Source organism: Mixophyes fleayi, chromosome 3, assembly GCF_038048845.1.
Source record: "Mixophyes fleayi isolate aMixFle1 chromosome 3, aMixFle1.hap1, whole genome shotgun sequence".
In the NCBI taxonomy this organism is placed as follows: Eukaryota; Metazoa; Chordata; class Amphibia; order Anura; family Limnodynastidae; genus Mixophyes; species Mixophyes fleayi.
Window position 1 is genome coordinate 28,148,565 of NC_134404.1, and position 25,058 is coordinate 28,173,622.

At 40.0% G+C, this 25,058-nt stretch overlaps 1 protein-coding gene across 1 annotated transcript in view; it reads left to right on the forward strand.

The window, feature by feature from the left end:
* The window catches only part of LOC142143433 (cytochrome P450 2K1-like), an 82,665-nt gene that overhangs the window by 43,642 nt on the left and 13,965 nt on the right, over positions 1 to 25,058 (forward strand). Inside the window, exons 6-8 of the mRNA XM_075201273.1 lie at positions 10,860 to 11,036; positions 21,714 to 21,855; positions 23,018 to 23,202. Coding sequence (XP_075057374.1) covers positions 10,860 to 11,036; positions 21,714 to 21,855; positions 23,018 to 23,202 — 504 coding nt within the window. The remainder of the gene's footprint in view (positions 1 to 10,859; positions 11,037 to 21,713; positions 21,856 to 23,017; positions 23,203 to 25,058) is intronic.

A 25,058-nucleotide genomic window follows, 5' to 3' on the forward strand; every position in this document is an offset into this window, starting at 1 on the left:
TATGAATTGATAAATAGTCTCAATTACATCAAACCAATCTGAAAACATAGACACATTTCTACAACCACTCATAGGAAAGCAAAAAAAGTTACCTCAAAGACACAACCCAAGTTCTTAGCATGCTGAAAGACATAGATTGGCAAAAAAGTAATATCCTTATGACCACAAAAAAGGGTGCAAATGTGTGTAAAAAATGTTACAAGAGAATCAACTTTAGGTAGCAAACAATTAGAGTTCATTGTAGAAGCAATTTTATTCAACTTTGAACATAACTATTTTTAGTTTGAGGGGGGTTACTACAAACAGGTACGCGGAACAGCAATAGGGACACGGTTTGCGTTGAGTTACGCCAAATTGTTTGAAGCCCAATGGGAGAACACAACAATCTGGCAAAATAAACCCTTTCTACAATATATATCTGAATGGAAAATATCTAGATGTTATATGTATTTGGACAGACAACTAAATTGAACTAGAAGCCTTCAAAAGTTACACACAAACAAAAGCAAAAAGAAAGTAAAGTTCTTAGACCTAGTAATTTTTGTGGAAAACAGCCAAATGGAAACTAAAACCTTTTAGAAAAAAGTAGACTGCAACAGCCATAGCCTCTCCGCTAGCAATCACCATAACCACTGGCTCTGCAACATTTCCAGCGGACAATTCTGAAGGATGAGAACAAACTGTTAGAAGAGCTCTGACTACATTAACAAACAGAGATATGCGGGCTAAATTATGTAAAAGAAAATATAACCTAGGAACAGTGAATTGACAATTTGAAGAAATTAGGCAGCAAGAAAGTGAAAAACTCTTAAGCACCAATAAAAAGGAAACAAACAGCGGAAGTGTAGACCAGACAAGGTTCATAACCCAATATAGCGATGAGGCAGGGAATTGAAGGAAAATCATACAAAATCACTAGACCATCTTTCTCAAAGATGAAAAACTCAGAGGAGTGATGAAATAAAAACCTGCAACAGTGTCCAGGAAGTTCCACAACCTAAAAAACGACCTAGTGAAGAGTGCTTTCCCAGGAACCGTAATCACCACTAAAGGAACTTTGTTAAATCCAGCTTTTTTTTGCAGTAATAGATGTCAAGCCTGTAAAATTTAAATTATTAACATCACCAGCACTAATCCTATAACTAAAATAAAATCAAAGTCTAATGTTAAAGAGTTTTCGATAAAAGAAAAAATATACCTGTGATACTACCAGTGTTATTTACCTCCTAGAATGCCCATGCAGCCCACAATATATTGACTGCGCTATAAGACATCTATAAGTAAAAATAGGCGTACACTGAAGATACATATGCAAATAAGCTGAAACAGATATCGTATCTAATCACTATGCCCATAAGCACAATGCAGGTTCCTCAAGCCTCAGATTCATAGAAATTAGTTAGATCAACAAGCCCTGGAAAGGGGGAAACGTTTTAACCAGAATCTTCAGAGAGGAAGTCAAGTGGATATATGATCTATCTACAATAGCACCCATGGGGTTAAAGCTAGACTTCAATCTAGGAAGCTTTTTAAACACCTGAAAGAATGAACCTATGAAATCAAGAATGAGCTCTGAAGAAATCCACCCATGACACATAAAAATGCTATATTGAAGCCAAGATGAATACTCATACTGCAAAGAACCAATTCACACTTAGCTATCACTTATAAATGAATGGATTAAAAAGATTTGTACAAACAAAATAACATTATCTCAGTCTTATGATACTTAACAGTCAGACACAAACATATGCTGACTTAATATTACATCGTTAGTATCCATATACAAATCCAAATGTACATGAACATGAAATTGTACCCAATAAAAAATAACTTACAGAATGTTGGGATTAAAAATAAATGTTATTTGATACGCCTACATTATTTAGGAAAGGCTGGTAAAATGAGATAAATACGAAGGACTTCAGTAAGCGCGCAAAGGACTTTAATTAAATTTGTAGTAATGCCCTGTACCATCGCATGCAGTGATAAGTGTGCCTGTGAAACCTAAGAAGGAATGCAGTCTAATATGCAGATTAATTATCTATAACCATGGGAGAGACTTAAACCTATTGCACACAAATATTATCAAAACATCTCTCAATTACCTTAATAGAACACAGGCTTCATGTCACATGATTTTAATAAAGACCACTCCATCCCTTCAACAAATGAATATGCATGCAATGGGGTTATATAACAGGGGTCGAATCTGCACTAAACGCATTACATCCCACATCCCTGAAGAACTCCGCAGGTGAAACACGTTGGTTTCTATACTTTACATTGTTAAATAACTATATGAACAACCTAATGTCCTGCAAGGGTTGAACATTGGAGAATTATTATTATTATTATTATCCTTTATTTGTTAGGCGCCACAAGGTATCCGCAGCGCCGTACACAGTACTAACAGTAGACTATACAGGGTGAAACCATACAGAACAATGAACAAAAAGTACCAATACTTCAGAAATTCCGGCCAGTCATATGCAGTAAAGACGGAGCGGAAGAACAGGTATGGAGAAAGGAGGGGAGGGGGCCCTGCTCATACGAGCTTACATCCTAAGGGAGGGTACACAGACCAGGCACAAGAGGAGCCAGTTGAGGCAAGAGGAGAGAAAGGAGGACGAGCTAAAGGGAGGAGATGGGGGTTAAGTAGATGGTTGGTAGGCTTTGAGGAAGAGGTGAGTTTTGAGTGCACGTTTCAAGGAGCACAGAGTAGGAGAGAGACGGATGGAACGAGGGAGGTCATTCCAGAGAAGGGGGGCTGCATGGGAAAAGTCTTGGATTCTGGAGTGGGAAGAGGTGATAAGAGTGAAGGAGAGGCGGCGGTCATTGGCCGAGCGCAGGGAGCGGGCAGGAGTGTGAATGGAGAGGAGGTTAGAGATATAAGGGGCAGTAGAGTTGGAGAGAGCCTTGTAAGTGGTGGTGAGAAGTTTGAAAAGGATTCTGTAGGGGAAGGGGAGCCAGTGTAAGGCAAGGCAGAGAGGGGAGGCAGAGGAGGAACGTGGTGAGAGGAAGATGAGTCTTGCGGTCGCATTGAGTATAGAGCGGAGGGGGGAGAGACGGAGTGGGGGAGGCCAGTGAGGAGGAGGTTACAATAATCAAGGCGGGAGATGATGAGTGCGTGGATGATAGTTTTGGTGGCATCCTGAGAGAGAAAAGGACAGATGCGGGCAATGTTGCGTAGTTGGAAGCGACAGGCTTGGGCAAGGGAATGAATGTGGGGGGCAAAAGAGAGAGAGGAGTCGAGGGTGACACCCAGGCAGCGAAGTTGGGTGACAGAGGAGATGGCGGTTTTATTGACGACAATAGAGAGGTCATGGTGGGATGGGAGTCTGGGCGGAGGAAAGACAATGAGTTCAGTTTTAGAGATATTGATTTTGAGAAAGCGCTCGGACATCCAGGAGGAGATGGCTGAGAGGCAGTCGGATACCCGAGCGAGGAGGGTGGAGGAAAGTTCAGGAGAGGAGATATAGAGTTGAATGTCGTCAGCATAAAGGTGATAATGAAGACCAAAGGAGGAGATGAGAGCACCAAGGGAGGAAGTGTAGAGCGAAAAGAGAATTACTATAGCCGCATTCAGCAGCACTCAGAAGCCGACCAGCACCTGGGGAGAATCAGGGCCGCTGAGAGGGGGGGGTACTAATCACCCAGCCTGGGCATGTCAAAGGGCCCGGCCCGGGCCCTTGCGCTGCTGTTTTTTTTTTTATTTATTTATTTGATTTTCAAAACGTTTTTTTTTTCCTTTCTTTTTTTTTGCGGGGGGGGGGGGCTCGGTCGTTGGTGGGGGGAGCAGGCTAGTTTAAAAATAAAAAAAACATACTCACCTGATCGCGGAGCCGGCATCCCTCCTCTCTGCTGCTCTGTGCTCCGTTCAGACTGTCTGAATGCCGGGTGTGATGTCATCATGTCACCCCCAGCATTCAGGCAATCTGGAGGAATGGAGCACAAAGCAGCAGAGAAGACCAAGAAAGGAGAAAAGGTAAGTGAAGTAAGGAAAACAAGGGGGGCACAGAGGGATTAAAAAATGGGGGGGCAGCATGACAGAGGGGTTAAAAAATGAGGGGGGGCACAGAGGGGTTAAAAACGGGGGGGGGGGAGTAGCATGACTGAGGGGCTAAAAAATGAGGGTGGGCACAGAGGGGTTAAAAAACGGGGGGGGGGGGCAGCATGACAAAGGGGTTAAAAAATGAGGGGGGGCACGGAGGGGTTAAAAACAGGGGGGCAGCATGACAGGGGGGATAAAAAATGGGGGGTACAGAGGGGTTAAAAAACAGGGAGGCAGCATGACAGAGGGGTTAAAAACGTGGGGGGCAGCATGACAGAGGGGTTAAAAAATGAGAGGGGCACAGAGGGGTTAAAAAACAGGGCAGCATGGCACAGTGGGGTTAAAAAACAGGGGTCAGCATGGCACAGTGGGGTTAAAAAATGGTGGGCAGCATGGCACACTGGGGTTAATAAGGGGGGGAGGCATGGCACAGTGGGATTGAAAAAGGGGGGGAGCAGCATAGTATATTGTGATGAAGGGGAGCCAGATGAAGGGCGCAAAAGCAGCATGGAGGGCACAGTGTAATCATAAGGCATGGCGATGATGAAGGGGCACATTATTGTAATATTGGAGCTGGAGGAAGGCCTAATTATTAATCGTGGATGGTATTGATTTAACGCCAGGTTTGTTTGGAATTATCTAAATGTAGCTATTTTTTTCCAAATAGGGCCCCCAGCATTCAGGGATCCAGGCAAGCCGCAACTAAAGATACATGCAACAACAGGTGGTGAAAGTGAGAAGAACAGGTAGGAGAGAGTAGGACAGTATGTGAAATGTTCTGATTCTAGTTAAGGATGAGCGGGCTCGGATTCCGCTAATCCGAGCCCACCCAAACAGTGCGGATTCGATGGGATCCGAGCACTGTTCGGGTACTTCCGCCCGGGAAAAAAAATCCGAAGCGAGGCTATGACATCCAAGTCTCGCGTCGGATCTCGCGAGACTCAGATGTCATAAATTTGCCACTTGCGGCCGCCATCTTCATTTGGGCTGTGATCAGGGAAGAGGGAGGTTGTAGGGTAGTGCTGATCAGTCCAGTGGTGCTTTATTCTTTTGTCCTGTGCTCTGTCCTGCTGAGTCCAGTGCTGCTTTTGTCCTGTGCTCTGTCCTGCTGAGTCCAGTGGTGCTTCTTTCCTGTGCTCTGTCCTGCTGAGTCCAGTGGTGCTTTGGCCAGTACAAAAATTTGGAGGATAAAGTAGGGAAAGATCAAGACCCACTTCCTCCTAATGCTGAAACTGCTGCCACTAGTCATGACATAGACGATGAAATGCCATCAACGTCGTCTGCCAAGGCCGATGCCCAATCTCCTAGTAGAGGAGATGTAAAATCCAAAAAGCCAAAGTTCACTAAAATTAGCAAAAAAATAAAATTAAAATCATCTGAGGAGAAACGTAAACTTGCCAATATGCCATTTACGACACGGAGTGGCAAGGAACGGCTTAGGCCCTGGCCCGTGTTCATGACTAGTGGTTCAGCTTCACCCAATGATCTAAGCCCTCCTTCTCCCCCCCCTCTAAAAAATTTAAAAGAGTTAAGCTGTCATCAACAACACAGCAAACAACTCTGCCTTCTAAAGAGATGGCATCACAAATCCCCAAGGCGAGACCAAGGGTGTTGGTGGTTGCGAAGCCTGACCTTCCCATCACTGTACGGGAAGAGGTGGCTCCTTCCACCATTTGCAGCACGCCCTCTGCATATGCTGCAAGGATCACCCACAGTGCAGTTACATATTTGGATAATGAAGGTGTCAATGTTGTACACCAGGAGGAGGATATTGATGTAGCTGGCGCTGAGGAGGAACTTGACGAGGAGGATGCTGATGTGGTTTTCTTAAATGAGGCACCAGGGGGGAAAACAGTTGTTGTCCATGGGATGAAAAAGCCCATCGTCATGCCTGGTCAGAAGACCAAAAAATGCACATCTTCGGTCTGGAGTTATTTCTATCCCAATCCGGACAATAAATGTATGGCCATATGCAGCTTATGTAAAGCTCAAATAAGCAGGGGTAAGGATCTTGGCCACTTAGGGACATCCTCCCTTATACGTCACCTGAAGAACCTTCATAATTCAGTGTTTAGTTCAGGACCTGTGGCTAGGACCGTCAGCAGTCCAGGGACACCTAAATCCCTTGGTCCTGTTGGATACACACCACCAACACCCTCCTCGTCAACTTCCTCCACGATCTCCATCATATATAGTCCTGCAGGCCATGTCACCAGCATGACTGAGTCCTCTTCAATCCGGGATTCATCCGAGGAATCCTGAAGCGGTATGCCTACTACTGCTGCTGCTGCTGTTGCTGCTGGTAGTCGGTCATCTTCCCAGAGGGGAAGTCATAAGAACGCTACGTCTTTCACCAAACAGTTGACCATCCAACAGTCGTTTGTCATGAGCACAAAGTACGACAGTAGTCACCCTATTGCAAAGCGGATAACTGCGGCTGTAACAGCTATGTTGGTGTAAGACGTGCGTCCGGTGTCCGCCATCAGTGAAGTGGGATTTAGACGGTTGATGGAGGTATTGTGTCCCCGGTACCAAATCCCGTCTAGATTGCACTTCACTAGGCAGGCGATACCCGGGATGTACAGAGAAGTACGAACAAGTGTCCTCAGTGCTCTGAAAAATGCGGTTGTACCCACTATCCACTTAACCACGGACATGTGGACAAGTGGTTCAGGGCAAACGAAGGACTATATGACTGTGACAGCACACTGGGTAGATGCATCGCCTTCCGCAGCAACAGCAGCAGCATCAGTAGCAGCGTCTCCACAATGGCTGCTCGTTCCAAGGCAGGCAACATTGTGTATCACAGGTTTTAATAAGAGGCACAATGCTGACAACCTCTTAGAGAAACTGAGGGAAATAATCTCGCAGTGGCTTATCCCACTTAGACTCTCCTGGGGATTTGTGGTGTCAGACAATGCCAGTAACATTGTGCGGGCATTACATATGGGCAATTTCCAGCACGTCCCATGTTTTGCCCACACCGTTAATTTGGTGGTGCAGCATTACCTGAAGAGTGACAGGGGTGTGCAGTAGATGCTTGCAGTGGCCCGCAAAATTGCTGGACACTTTCGGCATTCTGCCAGTGCCTACCGCAGACTCGAGCAACATCAAAAAGGGCTAAACCTGCCCTGCCATCACCTCAAACAAGAGGTTGTGACGCGCTGGAACTCCACCCTCTATATGCTGCAGAGGATGGAGGAGCAGCAAAAGGCCATTCAAGCCTACACAGCCACCTACGACATAGGAAAAGGAGTGGGGATGCGCCTTAGTCAAGCGTATTGGAGACTGATTTCCGTGTTGTGCAAGGTTCTCCAGCCGTTTAAACTTGACACACAAGAAGTCAGTTCCGACACTGCCAGCTTGAGTCAGGTGATTCCCCTGATCAGGCTGTTGCAGAAGCAGCTGGAGAAAGTGAGGGAGGAGCTGGTAAAGCATTGCGATTCAACAAAGCATGTAGCTCTTGTGGATGAAGCCCTTCATACGCTTTGCCAGGATCCGAGGGTGGTCACTCTTTTAAAGTCAGAGGAATACATTCTGGCCCCCGTGCTGGATCCTCGGTTTAAAGCGTATGTTGTGTCTCTGTTTCCAGCGGACACAAGTCTACAGCGGTGCAAAGACCTGCTGGTCAGGAGATTGTCCTCTGAAGAGGACGTTGACATGCCAACAGCTCCTCCTTCATTTTCTTCAACACCTGTGGCTGCGAGGAAAAAGCTCAGTTTTCCTAAAAGACCCACTGGCGGGGATGCTGAGAACATCTGGTCCGGACTGAAGGACCTGCCAACCATTGCAGACATGTCTACTGTCGCTGCATTGGATGCTGTCACAATTGAAAAAATGGTGGTGGATTACTTTGCTGACACCATCCAAGTAGACATGTCAGACAGTCCTTATTTTTACTGGCAGGAAAAAAAGGCAGTTTGGAAACCCCTGTACAAACTGGCTCTATTTTACCTGAGTTGTCCCCCCTCCAGTGTGTACTTGGAAAGAGTTTTTAGTGCAGCGGGGAACCTGGTCAGTGAGCGGCGAAGGAGGTTGCTTCCGCAAAACGTTGAAAAAATGATGTTCATAAAAATGAATTATCAATTCCTCAATAAAGAACAGCACTGGCCTCCAGAGACTACAGAGGGACCTGTGGTTGTGGAGTCCAGCGGGGACGAATTGATAATGTGTGAGGATGAGGAAGTACACACTGAAGGGGGCCAGGAATCAGAGGATGAGGATGAGGACGACATCTTGCCTCAGTAGAGCCAGTTTAGTTTGTACCGGGAGAGATGAATAGCTTTTTTTGTGTGGGGGCCCAAACAAATCAATCATTTCAGCCACAGTTTGGTAGGCCCTTTCACTGAAATGATTGGTTTGTTAAAGTGCGCATGTCCTATTTCAACAACATCAGGGTGGATGGGAGGGCCCAAGGACAATTCCATCTCGCAACTCTTTTTTTGGCATTATGTGCTCTTTGGGGCCTAGTTTTTCAAACTGCCATCCTGTCTGCCACTGCAGTGCCACTCCTATATAGTCATCCTATGGCAAATCGGATAACTGCGGCCGTAACAGCTATGTTGGTGTTAGACGTGCATCCGGTGTCCGCCATCTGTACAGTGGAATTTAGACGGATGATGGAGGTATTGTGTCCCCGGTACCAAATCCCGTCGAGATTCCACTTCAATAGGCAGTCCTGAAATATTAGTATCAGATATTAAACTACGTTCACTGTTCCTGCAGTGCAGAAATATTAGTATCAGATATTAAAGTACGTTCACTGTTCCTGCAGTGCAGAAATATTAGTATCAGATATTAAACTACGTTCACTGTTCCTGCAGTGCAGAAATATTAGTATCAGATATTAAAGTACGTTCACTGTTCCTGCAGTGCAGAAATATTAGTATCAGATATTAAACTACGTTCACTGTTCCTGCTACATCAAAAAAGCATGAACCTGCCCTGCCATCAACTAAAACAAGAGGTAGTGACGCGCTTGAACTCCACCCTCTATATGCTGCAGAGGATGGAGGAGCAGCAAAAGGCCATTCAAGCCTACACAGCCACCTACGATGGGCCACGTGTTTGTGCCGCCCACTTGTGTCGCTTAGCTTAGACATCCAGCTACCTCGGTGCAACTTTTTGGACTAAAAACAATATTGTGTGGTGTCAGGGGTTCAGAATAGACTGGAAATTAGTGGAAATGAATGTTATTGAGGTTAATAATAGTGTAGGAGTGAGAAAAAAAAAACAAAATATGGATTTTAGCACTTTTTATGCTTTTTTAAAAAAAAAATCAGAACCTGAAACCCAAAATCAGAACCAAAACCTTTCGTGGGGTGTTTTGGCAAAACAAATCAGAACCCAAAACCTCAAGCTAATCAGAACCCAAAACCCAAAACACCAAAAGTGGCCGATGCACACCCTTAATTCTAGTAGGGACAATGTAAATTTTTGGTGAGTGTTGTGCCCAATGTAAGGTGGAGGCCAAGACTGAACTCTTTGTGTACACACTGCATTTTTTCTATACTACACTTTGGTGCTAGATGTCCTGAAAGTCAGCAGTGCTTGGACATATGTGACGCTCGGGCGAATTGAGAGCATAGTAATTTTGATGTGTTAGCCACGACCCAAAGGCGCATTTTCCACGCCCCGAAATGCATGATCGCACCCCCGAAAATTTTTGCGTCGCCGTTGGGCGGCGCAATTTTTTTTTACCATACTCAACTATGGGGGGGCCCCATGAATTTGTTGTACCGGGGCCCTGAATTCCTCTTGGCAGCCATGGGGGGAATTAACCTCTAACAGCATCTGCAGAAGGTTTTTGTTTTATCTACCAGATGGCGTCTACCCTAATTATGGAAAAGACAATTGCACGCGACTGTCTAGGACAAATCTTATCCGGAATTATATGTACTTACACTAAAAGTTTTCAACAATGTCTTTAACTGTGGGAATATAAAACATTACCACCTTTCAACATGAGAGAAAAATGTCCACATCTCTAAAGGATTTTTTAGGATTAATATATGAAAAATACTATTTAGCGTTTATTATCACTGATGAATATTTAATACTGGACTGAAGACTGTTTATCAAAACCACCTACTAGCTGAATCTTTAAGATACCAGGATCATGGTACAATGTCTGTTTTGATTTAATTTATGATATGACATATGTTACATGATGATACATTACATGACCTTTTCTGTGAGGAGTTTGTATGTTCTCCCCGTGTTTGCGTGGGTTTCCTCCGGGTGCTCCGGTTTCCTCCCACACTCCAAAAACATACTGGTAGGTTAATTGGCTGCTAACAAATTGACCCTAGTCTGTGTGCGTGTGTGTGTGTATGTATGTGTCTGTGTGTGTGTGTGTGTGTGTTAGGGAATTTAGACTGTAAGCCCCAATGGGACAGGGACTGATGTGAATGAGTTCTCTGTACAGCGCTGCGGAATTAGTGGAGCTATATAAATAAATGGTGATGATGATGATATACATTGAATGTTAATAATCATTTTGATTACCACTCTTGCCTGTTAGAACATACAGTTTTAGGAATAAAGGTACTGTTGGTGGCACCAGGGCCATACCCGATATATTTTAATGTTTTTATAATCCATATTAATCTGAGAAAATAAGATACAGCAATGCAGATTTAAAATGAATTCCTAGTTTCATCACAAGAATAATGGCAAAATTCTCTATTTTTCATTAAATTCTTTTTTTTTTTTAACGTATATCACATTGTTAGACTTTATATGACATGAAAATGATTTAAACCTTCAATATAATTTTGTTTAAAATGACATTTTTCTTTTTAAGCTGTACGATAGTTTCCCATCTGTAATGGACTGGCTGCCAGGTGATCACAGGAAATTTTTTGCAAACATTAAGAAGTTTCAAAGCTTTATAAGAGCGACATTTACAAAACAGAAGAAAGAACTGGATGTAAATGACCAGAGAAATCTGATTGATGCATTCCTGGCTAAGCAGCAAGAGGTATAAATTACATATTATCATTTAGCATTAAATACCCATAAGAATAAATGTATGTAAAAGCATTAGTCCCTCCATTTCAGTCCCCAAATGTGTGTTTACAAAATGTTACCTATAGAAGATGTATTCCTAAAGTAGTAATGCTATGCTCTTTGGTGTTTCAATATTGTCCAGTTCACAAAACTGTAACTGTTGGAAGAGCACAGTGGCCTAGTGGTTAGCACTTCTGCCTCACAGCACTGGGGTCATGAGTTCGATTCCCGACCATGGCCTTATCTGTGTGGAGTTTGTATGTTCTCCCTGTGTTTGCGTGGGATTCCTCCGGGTGCTCCGGTTTCCTCCCACACTCCAAAAACATACTGGTAGGTTAATTGGCTACTATCAAAATTGACCCTAGTCTCTCCCTCTCTGTCTGTCTGTACGTGAGTGAGTGTCTATATTAGGGAATTTAGACTGTAAGCTCCAATGGGGCAGGGACTGATGTGAATGAGTTCTCTGTACAGCGCTGCGGAATTAGTGGCGCTATATAAATAAATGATGATGAACTGTAGTACAGCACACATGTCAGGCACATACTGTATATAAAGGTAACCTCAGACACTCTGTTTACAAATGCTTTTGAGATTACATGTAGTCATGCAGTTAAATGCTCAGCCATCCTGTCTCCCTGGCACATGAATGCTAGAGGCCCTGTATTTGGGAAAAGTGAAGTAAGTGCTCATTGTTATGTAAAAGGTAATTATGAGGCATGGCTATGGGATATAAACATTTGATATAGCTGTCTGTTTAATCTAAGGATTCTACTGACTGGTAGGGATTGAAAAAACATTTATATGCCTCAAATTTTTGTTTGTATTAATTTCTTAAATTGATGATAGTACAGTGTGTTTAACACTTAAAAAGAACCTTACAATGCTTTTCTTCATTTGTATTCATCTCCTTCTAAATTTAAATGGTTTGAGGTTTTCACATGTTTTACATTCACTACAAATTAATCCAGAAGTGACCCCGTACATGCCAGCAATGCCCCAACACATATTACACCTGTAAAAAAGGATGATTAGTTTTGCCCTTCGAGCCCATGCAAACTTTATTTCATTAGTACACGTGAGTCTTTCAACCCCTGAATAAATTAGCTGCAATCTATTTATAACGGAGGCTGATGAAACATTTTAGAATGTAGTAGAAATTCTGTCCGCAATGGATACTTGCTGGTGTTTAGCATTAAGCCTCTCTAGTGGGTCACCCAATTTCCATTACACCTCATCCTTCACTGTTGCCTCTGCTTGTTTATGCATCAATACACAGTGTGTGGTCAGCAGAGATTGTTGAACTCTCTTTGCTCTTCTAATTTCAGGGTCCATGGTGTCCATTTATTTATGCTGAAAACTCTTCACAAGAAGGAAAAATTAAGATATGTAGTTTTAAGTATGGTAATTGTGAAGGAGAAAGGGGATGAATAGTGGGAACAGCAGGGGGCCAAGAACAGATCCTTGGGGAACTCCTTCAGGAAAAGGAAGGGGGTTGGTGGAGTCAGTCGTAGAGACTGAAAAGGAGTGGTTGATGAGGAAAGACTAATTGTTTATGTCAGTCTTGTTCGTTATATGAATAAAGTTCAACCAACATGTTACTATAGCGACCACATTAAACAAACAGATGGTATGTATCCATCGTACCCACTCTTGAAAATGGGACAACGCTGCTCAGAGTTGTACACACCAAAATTCACATTCTCTATTCTAGCTAATCAAACAGCGGTTCTTTAATTAACTGTTTCCCTTATTTCATGGATGAAAATTAATAAACATATTATTAGACAACTCACCCAAAATTTAAAACATTTTGTCAAATCAACCAAGTTCCCAACTATATCCATAACATTGAAAGATATGCGGTCTACAGCAATAGAAATAGTAATAATTAACAAAATAATCTTCTCCATTAATGGAAACATATAATAAATTTTATATATACAGGTTAACAAATTCATAACAATCTCTAAAACATAACAATCATACATATAGTCATATTGTATTATATTGAAACTTATAGGCTTATATATCATAACACAGCATTACCTAATAGTGTCCTAAGGGCCTATAGATTAGAGAGATCGAGAAGGATAAGAAGGGAGATTTAGCAAACAGAAGGTCGCTAGTTACCTTATTGAGGGTAGTTTTGTTGGAGAGAAAGAAGTGAGATCCAGATTGAAGTGGTTCAAGGAGGGAGTGAGATGAGAAGGTTGGACAGTTGTAGACAACTCATACAAGAAGTTTGGAGTAAAAAAGAAGGAGGGCGGTAGTTACAGAAAGAGAGGAAGGGTCAAGGGACTGTTTTCTGCCTCAAGAGTGAGGAAGCATTGGAGGTGAGAGGGGATGGGGTTAAGTGGAGAGCTAGAGGGCGGTGAGGAGGATAGAAGAGTACGGACTTCATCAGAAGTACCAAATTAAAGGAAGAGAAGAAATGTGGGCTAGCGAGTGAGGATGACTTATCAAATGATTGATTATCTGGCTATTCTATGAATCAGCAAGGTTCCCAGGTAGCTCACTTAATCATTAGTTAGATGAACAGAAATTGTAGCAACAGAAAAACATAGCAATTAACCCATTTACAGTGTAGTGAATAAGTCACCCTTTAATGTATAATTAACATTGCAAATACATCAAAATAAAAGTATTATCAGCTTATCTGTTGCACCATATATAAAGTCCAAGGTCTTCAATCCCTTCCAGTAGTGGAATCCTACAGTTTCAGCTAATATAACATAGTATACAGAAAACAAATTCCTCAGTTAGTACCAAAGTTACCATAAGTGTTTCCTCTGTTTGGGTAGTTCATTAGGGGAAAATGTTGCTTACATTTATAAGTCCTCTATTATTTTAAATAAATATGTTCATTACTCACAATAAAATACATTTGCCTATATACAGGCGGTTGAAAATGCCAAGACATCAGTTCCTGGGAGTGATGAAAACTCAAATCCCCTGTATACAAGCTATATGAAATGTTGGGGCAATCAAAATCAGTTCTTAGTCTCCTTCTACCAAGCATGGATTTAATCAATCTCGGAATATAATAAACATAAGTTTATGTCTTCTGGAAAAAAAACATTGATTGTTAATTGAAAATAACAGTGTTACTAAGAGCCAATTTAAGATTGAACAAGCATTGAGATAATATATAAGAATATATTCATAGAGAGTAGAATTATTTAGATAATCTGATAGCCAGTTGAGCTACAATTATACTGAGCAACCCAGGAATACAATACACTGAAAACAAGGTTGCTTTAAGATATATAATGTAAATCAACAGTGAACTTGTAAGGATACTGTTGCTTATTGGAAGGATACAATTACCTCTTTGAGATGAGAAGCTACTAAGAAACTGTCTCTCTAACCATGTATAAGCAACTTAACAATATAACTGATGTGTATTCAAATCCATATTATATATGGGAACATAAAACAATGTGACCACATGCGAGTGATTTATAAATGGTCAGACTGCAGTTGCTATATAGTTCTAAAGACTGATTAAAATTAAAGGCATTGGATGAAAAATCCATAACTACATTTTGGACTATTAAAATATTGAAACATTAACAGAGGACAAAACATTTAGATTTTACATTTAGATATTTATTGATGCACATTGTTCATGCTCTGAACTTCAGCTAAAACCGGGTTCATAAATTAAATCTTCCAGTTGTTGTTTGCTGACTTGTGAATACTCCTCTCATTACTGTTGAACTCGGTTATAAATGGGATACATTATTTTTTCATTTTAATTTTGTTTATACACCAGTGAGGAATCTCTGTCATTATATTAATCTGTTTAATGGCCTTATCAAAGCTCTTATCCAGATATCCTCTAGTTTTAAATCTTTAGGTATATACACTTTGTTGTTGGTTACACATTATTATTATAATTATTTTTTATTCATCAATATTGTGAGAAAGGTATATTTTTATACCATTTGATTAAATGGCTACACTTAAAATGTAGATAACTATTGAAAGCAACTGTTCATTAAAATTCCTAGTGATGACTTTATTGTCACACCCTTCTAATGTGAAGATATTATATTGCACTAGCCCAGTATCAACGTTGGCAATAACATGTAAAATCATTCTCTCTCTCTCTCTCTCTCTCTCTCTCTCTCTCTCTCTCACGATTAAGGTTCCTTAGACACCATGTAAATGTAAGAAAACGATTGAAGCTCATGGGGTAAATGTATCATACCCCGGTTTTTGCAACTCGCTGGAGATCGGCATCTTTGCAGCTTAAATTTAAAGCGGCGCTGCCTTGTAAAGGGAAGTTTACAAGCCGTCGCTCACAAAATGGTGAAGCTGCTAATTCACAGATTTGCGAATCAGCAGCTCCATGCTATATATGCAAATATAGCTCCAGCTATATGCAAATATGTGAATAGCCGTGTACTTCATTCATTAATGTATAGACATTACACTTGTGTTAGAATATACTCATATGTGTGAAAAAATCTCAATTACAGCTGTCTAACATCTATCTGCTCTCATGGCAACTTATATAGCCGACTATTTTGTTCTATAGTTTCAAGTTTTCTATGAAAAAAAATTGTGTCTGGAATTGTAGCTATCTAACAGCTATCTGATCTCATGCTAGTTTTTATCCGGCTATTTCATATGTTAATTAAATAGGTCTGTAATAGAATGCATGTATTACTAACAGCTAGGTAACCTAGTGTTAGCATAAAGCCGGCTATTTGATTTATTAACTTGAAAGAGTCTGTGTATACATGCTATTGTTAACGATTGCAGCTATCTGGTACACATTGATTAGGGCTAATTCAGACATCTACAGGTTATTTAGGCATTCATTGTCCATTCATATTATCGTTGTAATTGTATAGGTTGCTTAATTTTTCACCAAGGAATTTCTTATACTCAGTGTGCAGAGACACTGCCCTTTCTTTTCATTTCAGCGTTACAATTTTGGAGCAGGGCTCGAGATAAGGTGATGCTTGGAAAGACTTACAGTGTAGTGTGTGACAGTCTAGTAAGAGGATGGAGACTGTGTGACAGGCTGGCGAGCCCCACAATGACATACCATATTTCCCCATGTATTTGACGCTCCACTGTATAAGACGCACCTATATAAATCATGTGAAAAAATTGAGGATAAAGATTATCCTCAATTTTTTCACAGAGTATTTGTGCAGCTTATAGAGAGGAGAGACAACGCTATAGTCAATTCTGATTTACCCTGTCAGATGATTCCTCTGTCTGGTAAAGTCTTCTGTCTTCTCTCTGTCTGATCCTGATGCTGGAAACCCGATTAAAGTCCTCTCTACGATGTCCGGATGTCCTTTCATGACCTTGTCAAGGTCCTGAAAGGACATCCAGATATCGCAGAGAGGACCTTAATCCGGTTTCCAACATCAGGATCAGACAGAGAGAAGACCTTACTGGACAGAGGAATCATCTGTAAGTGCTACTACCCCTGTATAAGACGCACCCAGTTATTAGACCCAAAATTTTGGGGAAAAAGGTACGTCTTATACATGGGGGAATACGGTACACCAAGCGGCTCATGTTTTCCAGCTGAGAGTACAAATAACGTGTGCTCTCCAAATACAGCTTCCAGTGCAGACAGGAGGGAAATATGCATTGTTGTAAGGGTTGCTGTGCCATGTTACTTGCTCATTCACTGCATACCTCCTTGGATTTGGGCACAGAACACAGGTACAACCCCTAGCCTGAGAGCAACAACTCAGAACTACAATAGTGGTGGAAAGTGTGCTTCGTGCTCTGTTGTTCGTACAAGACATCTATACAGAGGTATTGGGTGCTCTAAAATGCTTGAAATGAAAGTGGCTTATTAATTTGGTTTAGTTTGAATAACAATGTATTAATCACACATCTCCCCTAGCAGCCTGTAGGCGATCAGTGCAAGAACATCAGAGCACTTTTAAATCTCCAGCCCCCAGCTCTGTGCAGTGAATAAATTAACTGACATCACTGAGGAGCGGGAGGTTTAAATGGGCTCTGTTACAGCCTCCTCTGGCATTGCACAGACCATTAAACTTTATAATGAGAGCTGTACCAGGGCTAAAAATGTTACTGTGTGTTGCCCGCAACCCCAAAACCCCAGCCATCCTCCCTGTAGCCAGCAAAAATGGCTTTCTCCTGCTGATAGAAGGAAATTTCTTAGCGAGGGAGGCCAGCCATATTTGTACTAGCAAGTGAAGCCATTCTGAGTACACCCAGCACACACCTCTATCTGACATGCGCAACATTATGAAATTGTGGGGAATCCCATATCTTTAAAATGGGACATATTTTACGAAATTGTAAAAAACTAAGTTTCTCAAAATTTTAAACCCTAAAAAGCACTCCTTAGCCCTAATAGCTTTCTAACAAAACCCCTAGTCTTAAAACCTCCTGTACATTAAGCTCTCATTACGAGTTACGCTCTCCCAAAAAACCCAGAAAAGCGGTGACTTTTGCAAAACAGGAAGTGGAACAAAACGTCAAGATTTTGATCTTTAGATTATCCCTAATTTGACACTTTTTATTCTTTTTTTCTGAAATTTAGCATGCACCACCTATGGACGGTTCTCCATTCTCTTGCCAAATTTCAGCTTAAAAGCGATAAAACTTAATAAAATGTAGCCCTTCAAACACCATGTCCCCCCAATCACAAAACTATTATGGCGGAATGCCGTTTATTAGATTCAACCTTAATAAAAGGGCACGACTGTGCCCTTATACTAAATAATATATAATATATTATAGTCATGCATAAAAGTTTTGAGAATTACACCAATATTATTTTGTCACAAAGTCTGCTGCTTCAGTTTTTATTATGGCAATTTGCATATACTCCAGAATGTCATGAAGAGTGATCAGATAAATTGCAATTAATTTAAATGTCCCTCTTTGCCATGACAATGAACTTTATCCTAAAAACATAATTTCCACTGCATATTGGCCCTGCCACAAAAGGTCCAGATGACATCAGGTCAGTGATTTTCTCGTTAACACATGTGAGCGTGTTGAGGAGGACAAGGCTGGAGATCACTCTGTCATGCTGATTGAGTTAGAATAACAGATGGGAAGCTTTAAAAGTAGGGTGTTGCTTGAAATCAATGTTCTTCCTCTGTTAACCATGGTTGCCTGCAAGGAAACACATGCAGTCATCAATGCTTTGCACAAAAAGGGCTTCACAGGCAAGTATATTGCTGCTAGTAAGATTGCACCTAAATCGACCATTTATCGGATCATCAAGAACTTCAAGGAGAGAGGTTCAATAGTTGTGAAGAAGGCTTCAGGGCGTACAAGACCGTCTAGCAAGTGCCAGGACTGTCTCCTAAAGATGGATTAGCTGCGGAATCAGGGCACCAACAGTTCAGAGCTTGCTCAGGAATGGCAGCAGGAAGGTATGAGTGCATCTGCACACAAAGTGAGGCGAAGACTTTTGGAGAATGGCTTGGTGTCAAGAAGGCCAGCAAATAAGCTACTTCTCTCCAGGAAAAACATCAGGGACAGACTGATATTCTGCAAAAGGTACAGGGATTGGACTGCTGAGAACGTGGGTAAAGTTATTTTCTCTGATGAATTCCCTTTCAGATTGTTTAGGGCATCTGGAAAAATGCTTGAGAAGGAAAGGTGACTGCTACCATCAGTCCTGTGTCATGCCAACAGTAAAGCATCCTGAGACCATTCATGTGTGGGGTTGCTTCTCAGCCAAGGGGGTAGGCTCACTCACAAGAACACAGCCATAAACAAAGAATGGTACAAAAACATCCTCCAAGAGCAACTTGTCCCAACCATCCAAGAACAGTTTGGTGACGCACAATGCCTTTTCCAGCATGATGGAGCACCTTGCCATAAGGCAAAAGTGATAAGTAAGTGGCTCAGGGATCAAAACATCAAACTTATGGGTCTGTGGCCAGGAAACTCCATAGATTTTAATCCCATTGAGAACTTGTGGTCAATCCTCAAGAGGCAGGTGGACATCCAAAACCCACAAATTCTGATAAACTCCCAGCATTGATTAGGCAAGAATGGGCAGCCATCAGTCAATGTGTGGCCCAGAAGTTGATTGACAGCATGACAGGGCGAAATGCAGAGGTATTCAAAAAGTACGGTCAACACTGCAAATATTGACTCTTTGCATAAACTTAATGTAATTTTCAATTAAAGCCTTTGACACTTATGACATGTCTGTAATTTTACTTCAGTATACCATAGCAACATCTGACAAAAAGGTCTAAAAACAGTGAAGCAGCAAACTTTTTTCGAAAACAAGTCGCTCTCAAAACTTTTGGCCATCACTATATAGATATAGAAAAAAAAATTAAAAATATATATATATATATATATATGTATGTATAGATATTTATCAATATATAAATCAATTTTATTTAAATAAAATTTATTGTGGCAATTAAGACCTTTCCCAAACATCATAAAAAGATTTGCAAAGTGCGAAAATCGTTCTAATTGCAATGCTACACTGTTGTATATTAAAATTATTTAAGAAAGTATTAGCATAAACTAAGTTAGGTTTGAATTAAAACAGATCAGATTATGAATAAAATGTTTGTTTCTGAGTTAAATTCTTAAATATGTGATACCTATCTGATGCTCAATAGACATAGGGACTGTATATGAATTATAACCCAAAAATATGTTCTTTTCCAAATGTTTAAAATATTTTAACAATGTTGTCGTATCTTCTTTTTAATGTATTCATTTTGAAGCATGAAAGGTAAGTAAATCTATTCTAGCATTAGAAGGTCTCCCAGATGAATTTTTTAGATTATATGAATGTTTGGGAGATATTAAAATAAAGGAAAATTAGGGAGTTGCTGCAAAATATATTGATATTCAAAAGTGTCAACAACTCCTTTTTCTCAACTATAAATTATATATGATATAGTGTCACATAGAAGCCTTGTAGCTTCTTTAATAATGTTCTCTTTATTTAATATCACCATACCTCCATCTTTATGATCTTTCTTGATAATCAGATTCACATTATTCATTAGGTTCTTTAGGGCTTGTTTTTCCGAAATAGATCCTCGTTCACTTTATATTCCTTGTCCGTGTGAAATAAATCCCTTTTAACCATGTAATAAATGATATTAATATGGCTACACTTTGGGCTAGATTTACTAAGCTGCGGGTTTGAAAAAGTGGGGATGTTGCCTATAGCAACCAATCAGATTCCAGCTTTCTTTTATTTAGTACCTTCTACAAAATGACAGCTAGAATCTGATTGGTTGCTATAGGCAACATCCCCACTTTTTCAAACCCGCAGCTTAGTAAATCTAGCCCCTTGACTCTAAAGGATAGAACTTATACACTAATTTAAGATCTGATTTAGAGAGGGACTGTGTATCAATAGAACTCCTTATAATAGGAATATATTTTATTTCCAAGGTGTCTTTTTAAGGTCAGGCATCTTGCAAATATATTCAAATCAGTAAAAGATTGAAATGTATTAGGTTTTTTGTTAAGTGCATATGTCACACCTTCCCCTTAATAAAGTGATCTCAGGGTTACATGACATATGGTGAAAGATCCTTATTTCTCAAGACCTAATGAAGTACATCTCCTCCCTTTGGGAAACTTCTGTTTATTGGGAATACTAACCCTACTCCTTTAGTAGAATGAAATGATTGTAAACGGGGAAATCTATTTATGTGTTTTTAGATGGAGGCAGAGATTTTTTGAGTTTCAAGTTTGTAATGGAATTGTAGAACAGGCAGAAGAGTTAGTCTTAGTTAGTTCTTGCTTGTCTAATATTTATCTGTTATTTAATGCCCCATGGTTCCTTATAGTTTGTATAGAGAACTAAATTTTAATCACTTCCCGGGAAGTGACATCATCAAGATGGCAGATTTCATGCAAGCCACGCATTCTATGCCACTTTAGTATGTGCAATTCGCATTTTAGCATGGATTGTGAGTGTATCTATTTAAAGGAAGATAGAGATGATTATTATAAGCAATATTTTCTCCTGATGAAATCCCCAAACAGATGAAATACACATAGGAGGCCTTTTGGAATTTCCCTGAGGGATTTGTCTTCTGTATACTCTGTTACATTGACTGAAACTGTAGAAGTCTACTTCTGGGGGCAAATGTATCAAGCTGCAAGTTTCTGACAGGTTGGAAAAGTGGAGATGTTGCCTATAGCAACCAATCGAAATCTGGCTATTATTTTGTAGAATATACTAAATAAATGATAGCTAGAATCTGATTGGTTTTTCAAACCCGCCGTAAAACTCTCAGCTTGATACATTTACCTCCTGGAATGGGTTGAAGACCCTGTACTTTATATATGGTGCAACAGATAAGCAGTCAATACTTGTAGTTTCTAGTATGTGTTATTTTAAGTATATTTAAAGGATGAACCCTTTAAATATAAAGTGGGGTTCTTTGCTCTTTTTAGTTCTGAGCAAGTACCTCATGATTAAGTGATCTACCTGGAAACCTGCTGATTCAGATATTAACCAGATAATCAATCATTTGATTTATATTCAATATACTGCCATTTATATATATATGGAAAATCTTTTCATTTAAAATGTGCACTTATTTGCTACACTATAAGGGCACCTTTTAAGGTAAAATTCTTAGTGTTTAAGAAATAGTTTGTATAATAATGTTCTATTTATATTATGCAGGGGAAACCAGAATCCACTTTGTATTTCCACAATGACAACCTCACTACACTGGTGATAAATCTATTTGTTGCAGGAATGGAGACAACCACTACCACTCTCAGATGGGGCCTCCTGCTAATGATGAAATACCCAGACATCCAAAGTGAGAACTCTGTATATTTGTATATATATATATATATATATATATATATATATATATATATATATATATATATATGATAATGCACCCCCTAGTGTGAAATATAAGGATATGACAAGTCGTCTGTGAGTTCTATGACCATATAAAAGTATAAGGCTGTAGGTTGAGCATGGAATTCTGAGCGTCTGATAGTCTTGTATTTCAAAGTAAGGGATGCATTAATTCTTATACATGTATAGTAGTTTCTGGCAAAGGAATAAAACATTTGAGTATTTTCATGTTCATTTGTTAGATTATATTTTGGTATAATTATTGTTTAACTACATATTTTCCTTTTTTTATTAAATAAAGGAAACAAAAGCTGTTTGTGATAAATTTGCATCGTATTCATATAATAAAAGGCATGGTCAGCTGTAAAAGATGATTACTGTCTATTGGCAAAAACTCTGTTTGGCTAGGTACACACCACAGAAAAATTCTCCCAATGTAATATCGTTAGTGATTTTACAGACGACTGAAATTCCCAATAAGCATGTCGATTCATGTGTACAAACTATACACTTTTTACAAGATTTACTTTGAGATTTGTGCCCTTCATCTGTCATAACCATCGGCTGAAAAGACTGTGACTCTGTAAACTCTATGGAGATCTGCCTACACTGCTGGTTCGGAGTGCATACACACTGCAGAATTGGGACGACATTGTTCCATCGTTTACAAGATTTTAAGTCCGATTTATAAATGTAAATATAAGGTTACAATGTGCTTTGGAGCGATAATCATTTATTGTTGGCGTATACACACTAATGCAATATCGGTCATTTATTGTGTGGTTGGCCGATAATGGGGTGAATAACCTGTAGTGTGTTCACAGCCTTATTTAGCAATATAGCCCACTTTGCTATTATGTACATGCTGTTACCGATATATGAAGACATAACTTGCATCTATATTATATTCTGTGTGTGTATTATGAGCCTATTATATGCTATTTTATGCAAAGCATTAGTGAGTTTTAAGTTAATTTTGTATGTGTAGAATAGATATTCCTTTAAGGAAAATCTACTGCACTTGTATTTATCTGTAACTGGATTTCTGCTACAACTCTGAGCAGTTTATACAGATATGTGACATGAATTATAATTTTGAACCTCTTTCCTGGCAGAAAAAGTGCAAAATGAAATTGAAAGAGTGATTGGATCAGCTACACCACAAATAGAGCATAGGAAAGAAATGCCGTACACTGACGCTGTCATTCATGAAATTCAGCGGTTTGGTGATATTGTTCCGGGTAACCTCCCGCATGCAACTTCTCAAGATGTCACATTCAGAGGATATTTTATTCCAAAGGTAAGTGTCTAATTTTTTAGAGTATATCATAGGGAAACAGATGGTTTCCTAATGTATTTCCATAATCAATATTTATAAATAGATGTTTACTGGAGCAACTCTGTTAGAAATAGGGATGTGCACCGGCGACTTTTGAGGTCTCGTGTTTTGTGTTTTGGATCCGGATTTTCGTTATTTTTGAGGTTCGGATTTGTCTCGCAAAACACTTGACGAAAGGTCTCGGTTCGGATTTAAGGTATTGGATTCGGATTTTTTTTGAAAAAAACATAAAAAGTTTAAAAATCAAGTTTTTGGGCTTATTTTCACTCCTAGGCTATTATTAACCTCAATAACATTCAATAACAAGCATTTCCACTAATTTACAGTGTATTCTGAACACCTCACAATATAGTTATTAGTCCAAAACGTTGCAACAAGGTATCTTTCTGGACTGCGTAGAGGAGTGGGTCACCACAATATATATTAAAAACCCTGAACTTTTATGATTCGCACCAATAAATGTACCTGGACTGCGTAGAGGAGTGGGTCACCACAATATATCTTAAAAACCCTGAACTTTTATGAATCGCACCAATAATTGTACCTGGACTGCGTAGAGGAGTGGGTCACCACAATATATTAAAAACCCTGAACTTTTATGATTCGCACCAATAATTGTACCTGGACTGCGTAGAGGAGTGGGTCACCACAATATCTTAAAAACCCTGAACTTTTATGATTCGCACCAATAAATGTACCTGGACTGCGTAGAGGAGTGGGTCACCACAATATATATTAAAAAACCCTGAACTTTTATGAATCGCACCAATAATTGTACCTGGACTGCGTAGAGGAGTGGGTCACCACAATATAAATTAAAAACCCTGAACTTTTATGAATCGCACCAATAATTGTACCTGGACTGCGTAGAGGAGTGGGTCACCACAATATATTAAAAACCCTGAACTTTTATGATTCGCACCAATAATTGTACCTGGACTGCGTAGAGGAGTGGGTCACCACAATATCTTAAAAACCCTGAACTTTTATGATTCGCACCAATAAATGTACCTGGACTGCGTAGAGGAGTGGGTCACCACAATATATCTTAAAAACCCTGAACTTTTATGATTCGCACCAATAAATGTACCTGGACTGCGTAGAGGAGTGGGTCACCACAATATATCTTAAAAACCCTGAACTTTTATGATTCGCACCAATAAATGTACCTGGACTGCGTAGAGGAGTGGGTCACCACAATATATCTTAAAAACCCTGAACTTTTATGATTCGCACCAATAAATGTACCTGGACTGCGTAGAGGAGTGGGTCACCACAATATATATTAAAAACCCTGAACTTTTATGAATCGCACCAATAATTGTACCTGGACTGCGTAGAGGAGTGGGTCACCACAATATAAATTAAAAACCCTGAACTTTTATGAATCGCACCAATAATTGTACCTGGACTGCGTAGAGGAGTGGGTCACCACAATATATTAAAAACCCTGAACTTTTATGATTCGCACCAATAATTGTACCTGGACTGCGTAGAGGAGTGGGTCACCACAATATCTTAAAAACCCTGAACTTTTATGATTCGCACCAATAAATGTACCTGGACTGCGTAGAGGAGTGGGTCACCACAATATATCTTAAAAACCCTGAACTTTTATGATTCGCACCAATAAATGTACCTGGACTGCGTAGAGGAGTGGGTCACCACAATATAAATTAAAAACCCTGAACTTTTATGAATCGCACCAATAATTGTACCTGGACTGCGTAGAGGAGTGGGTCACCACAATATCTTAAAAACCCTGAACTTTTATGATTCGCACCAATAAATGTACCTGGACTGCGTAGAGGAGTGGG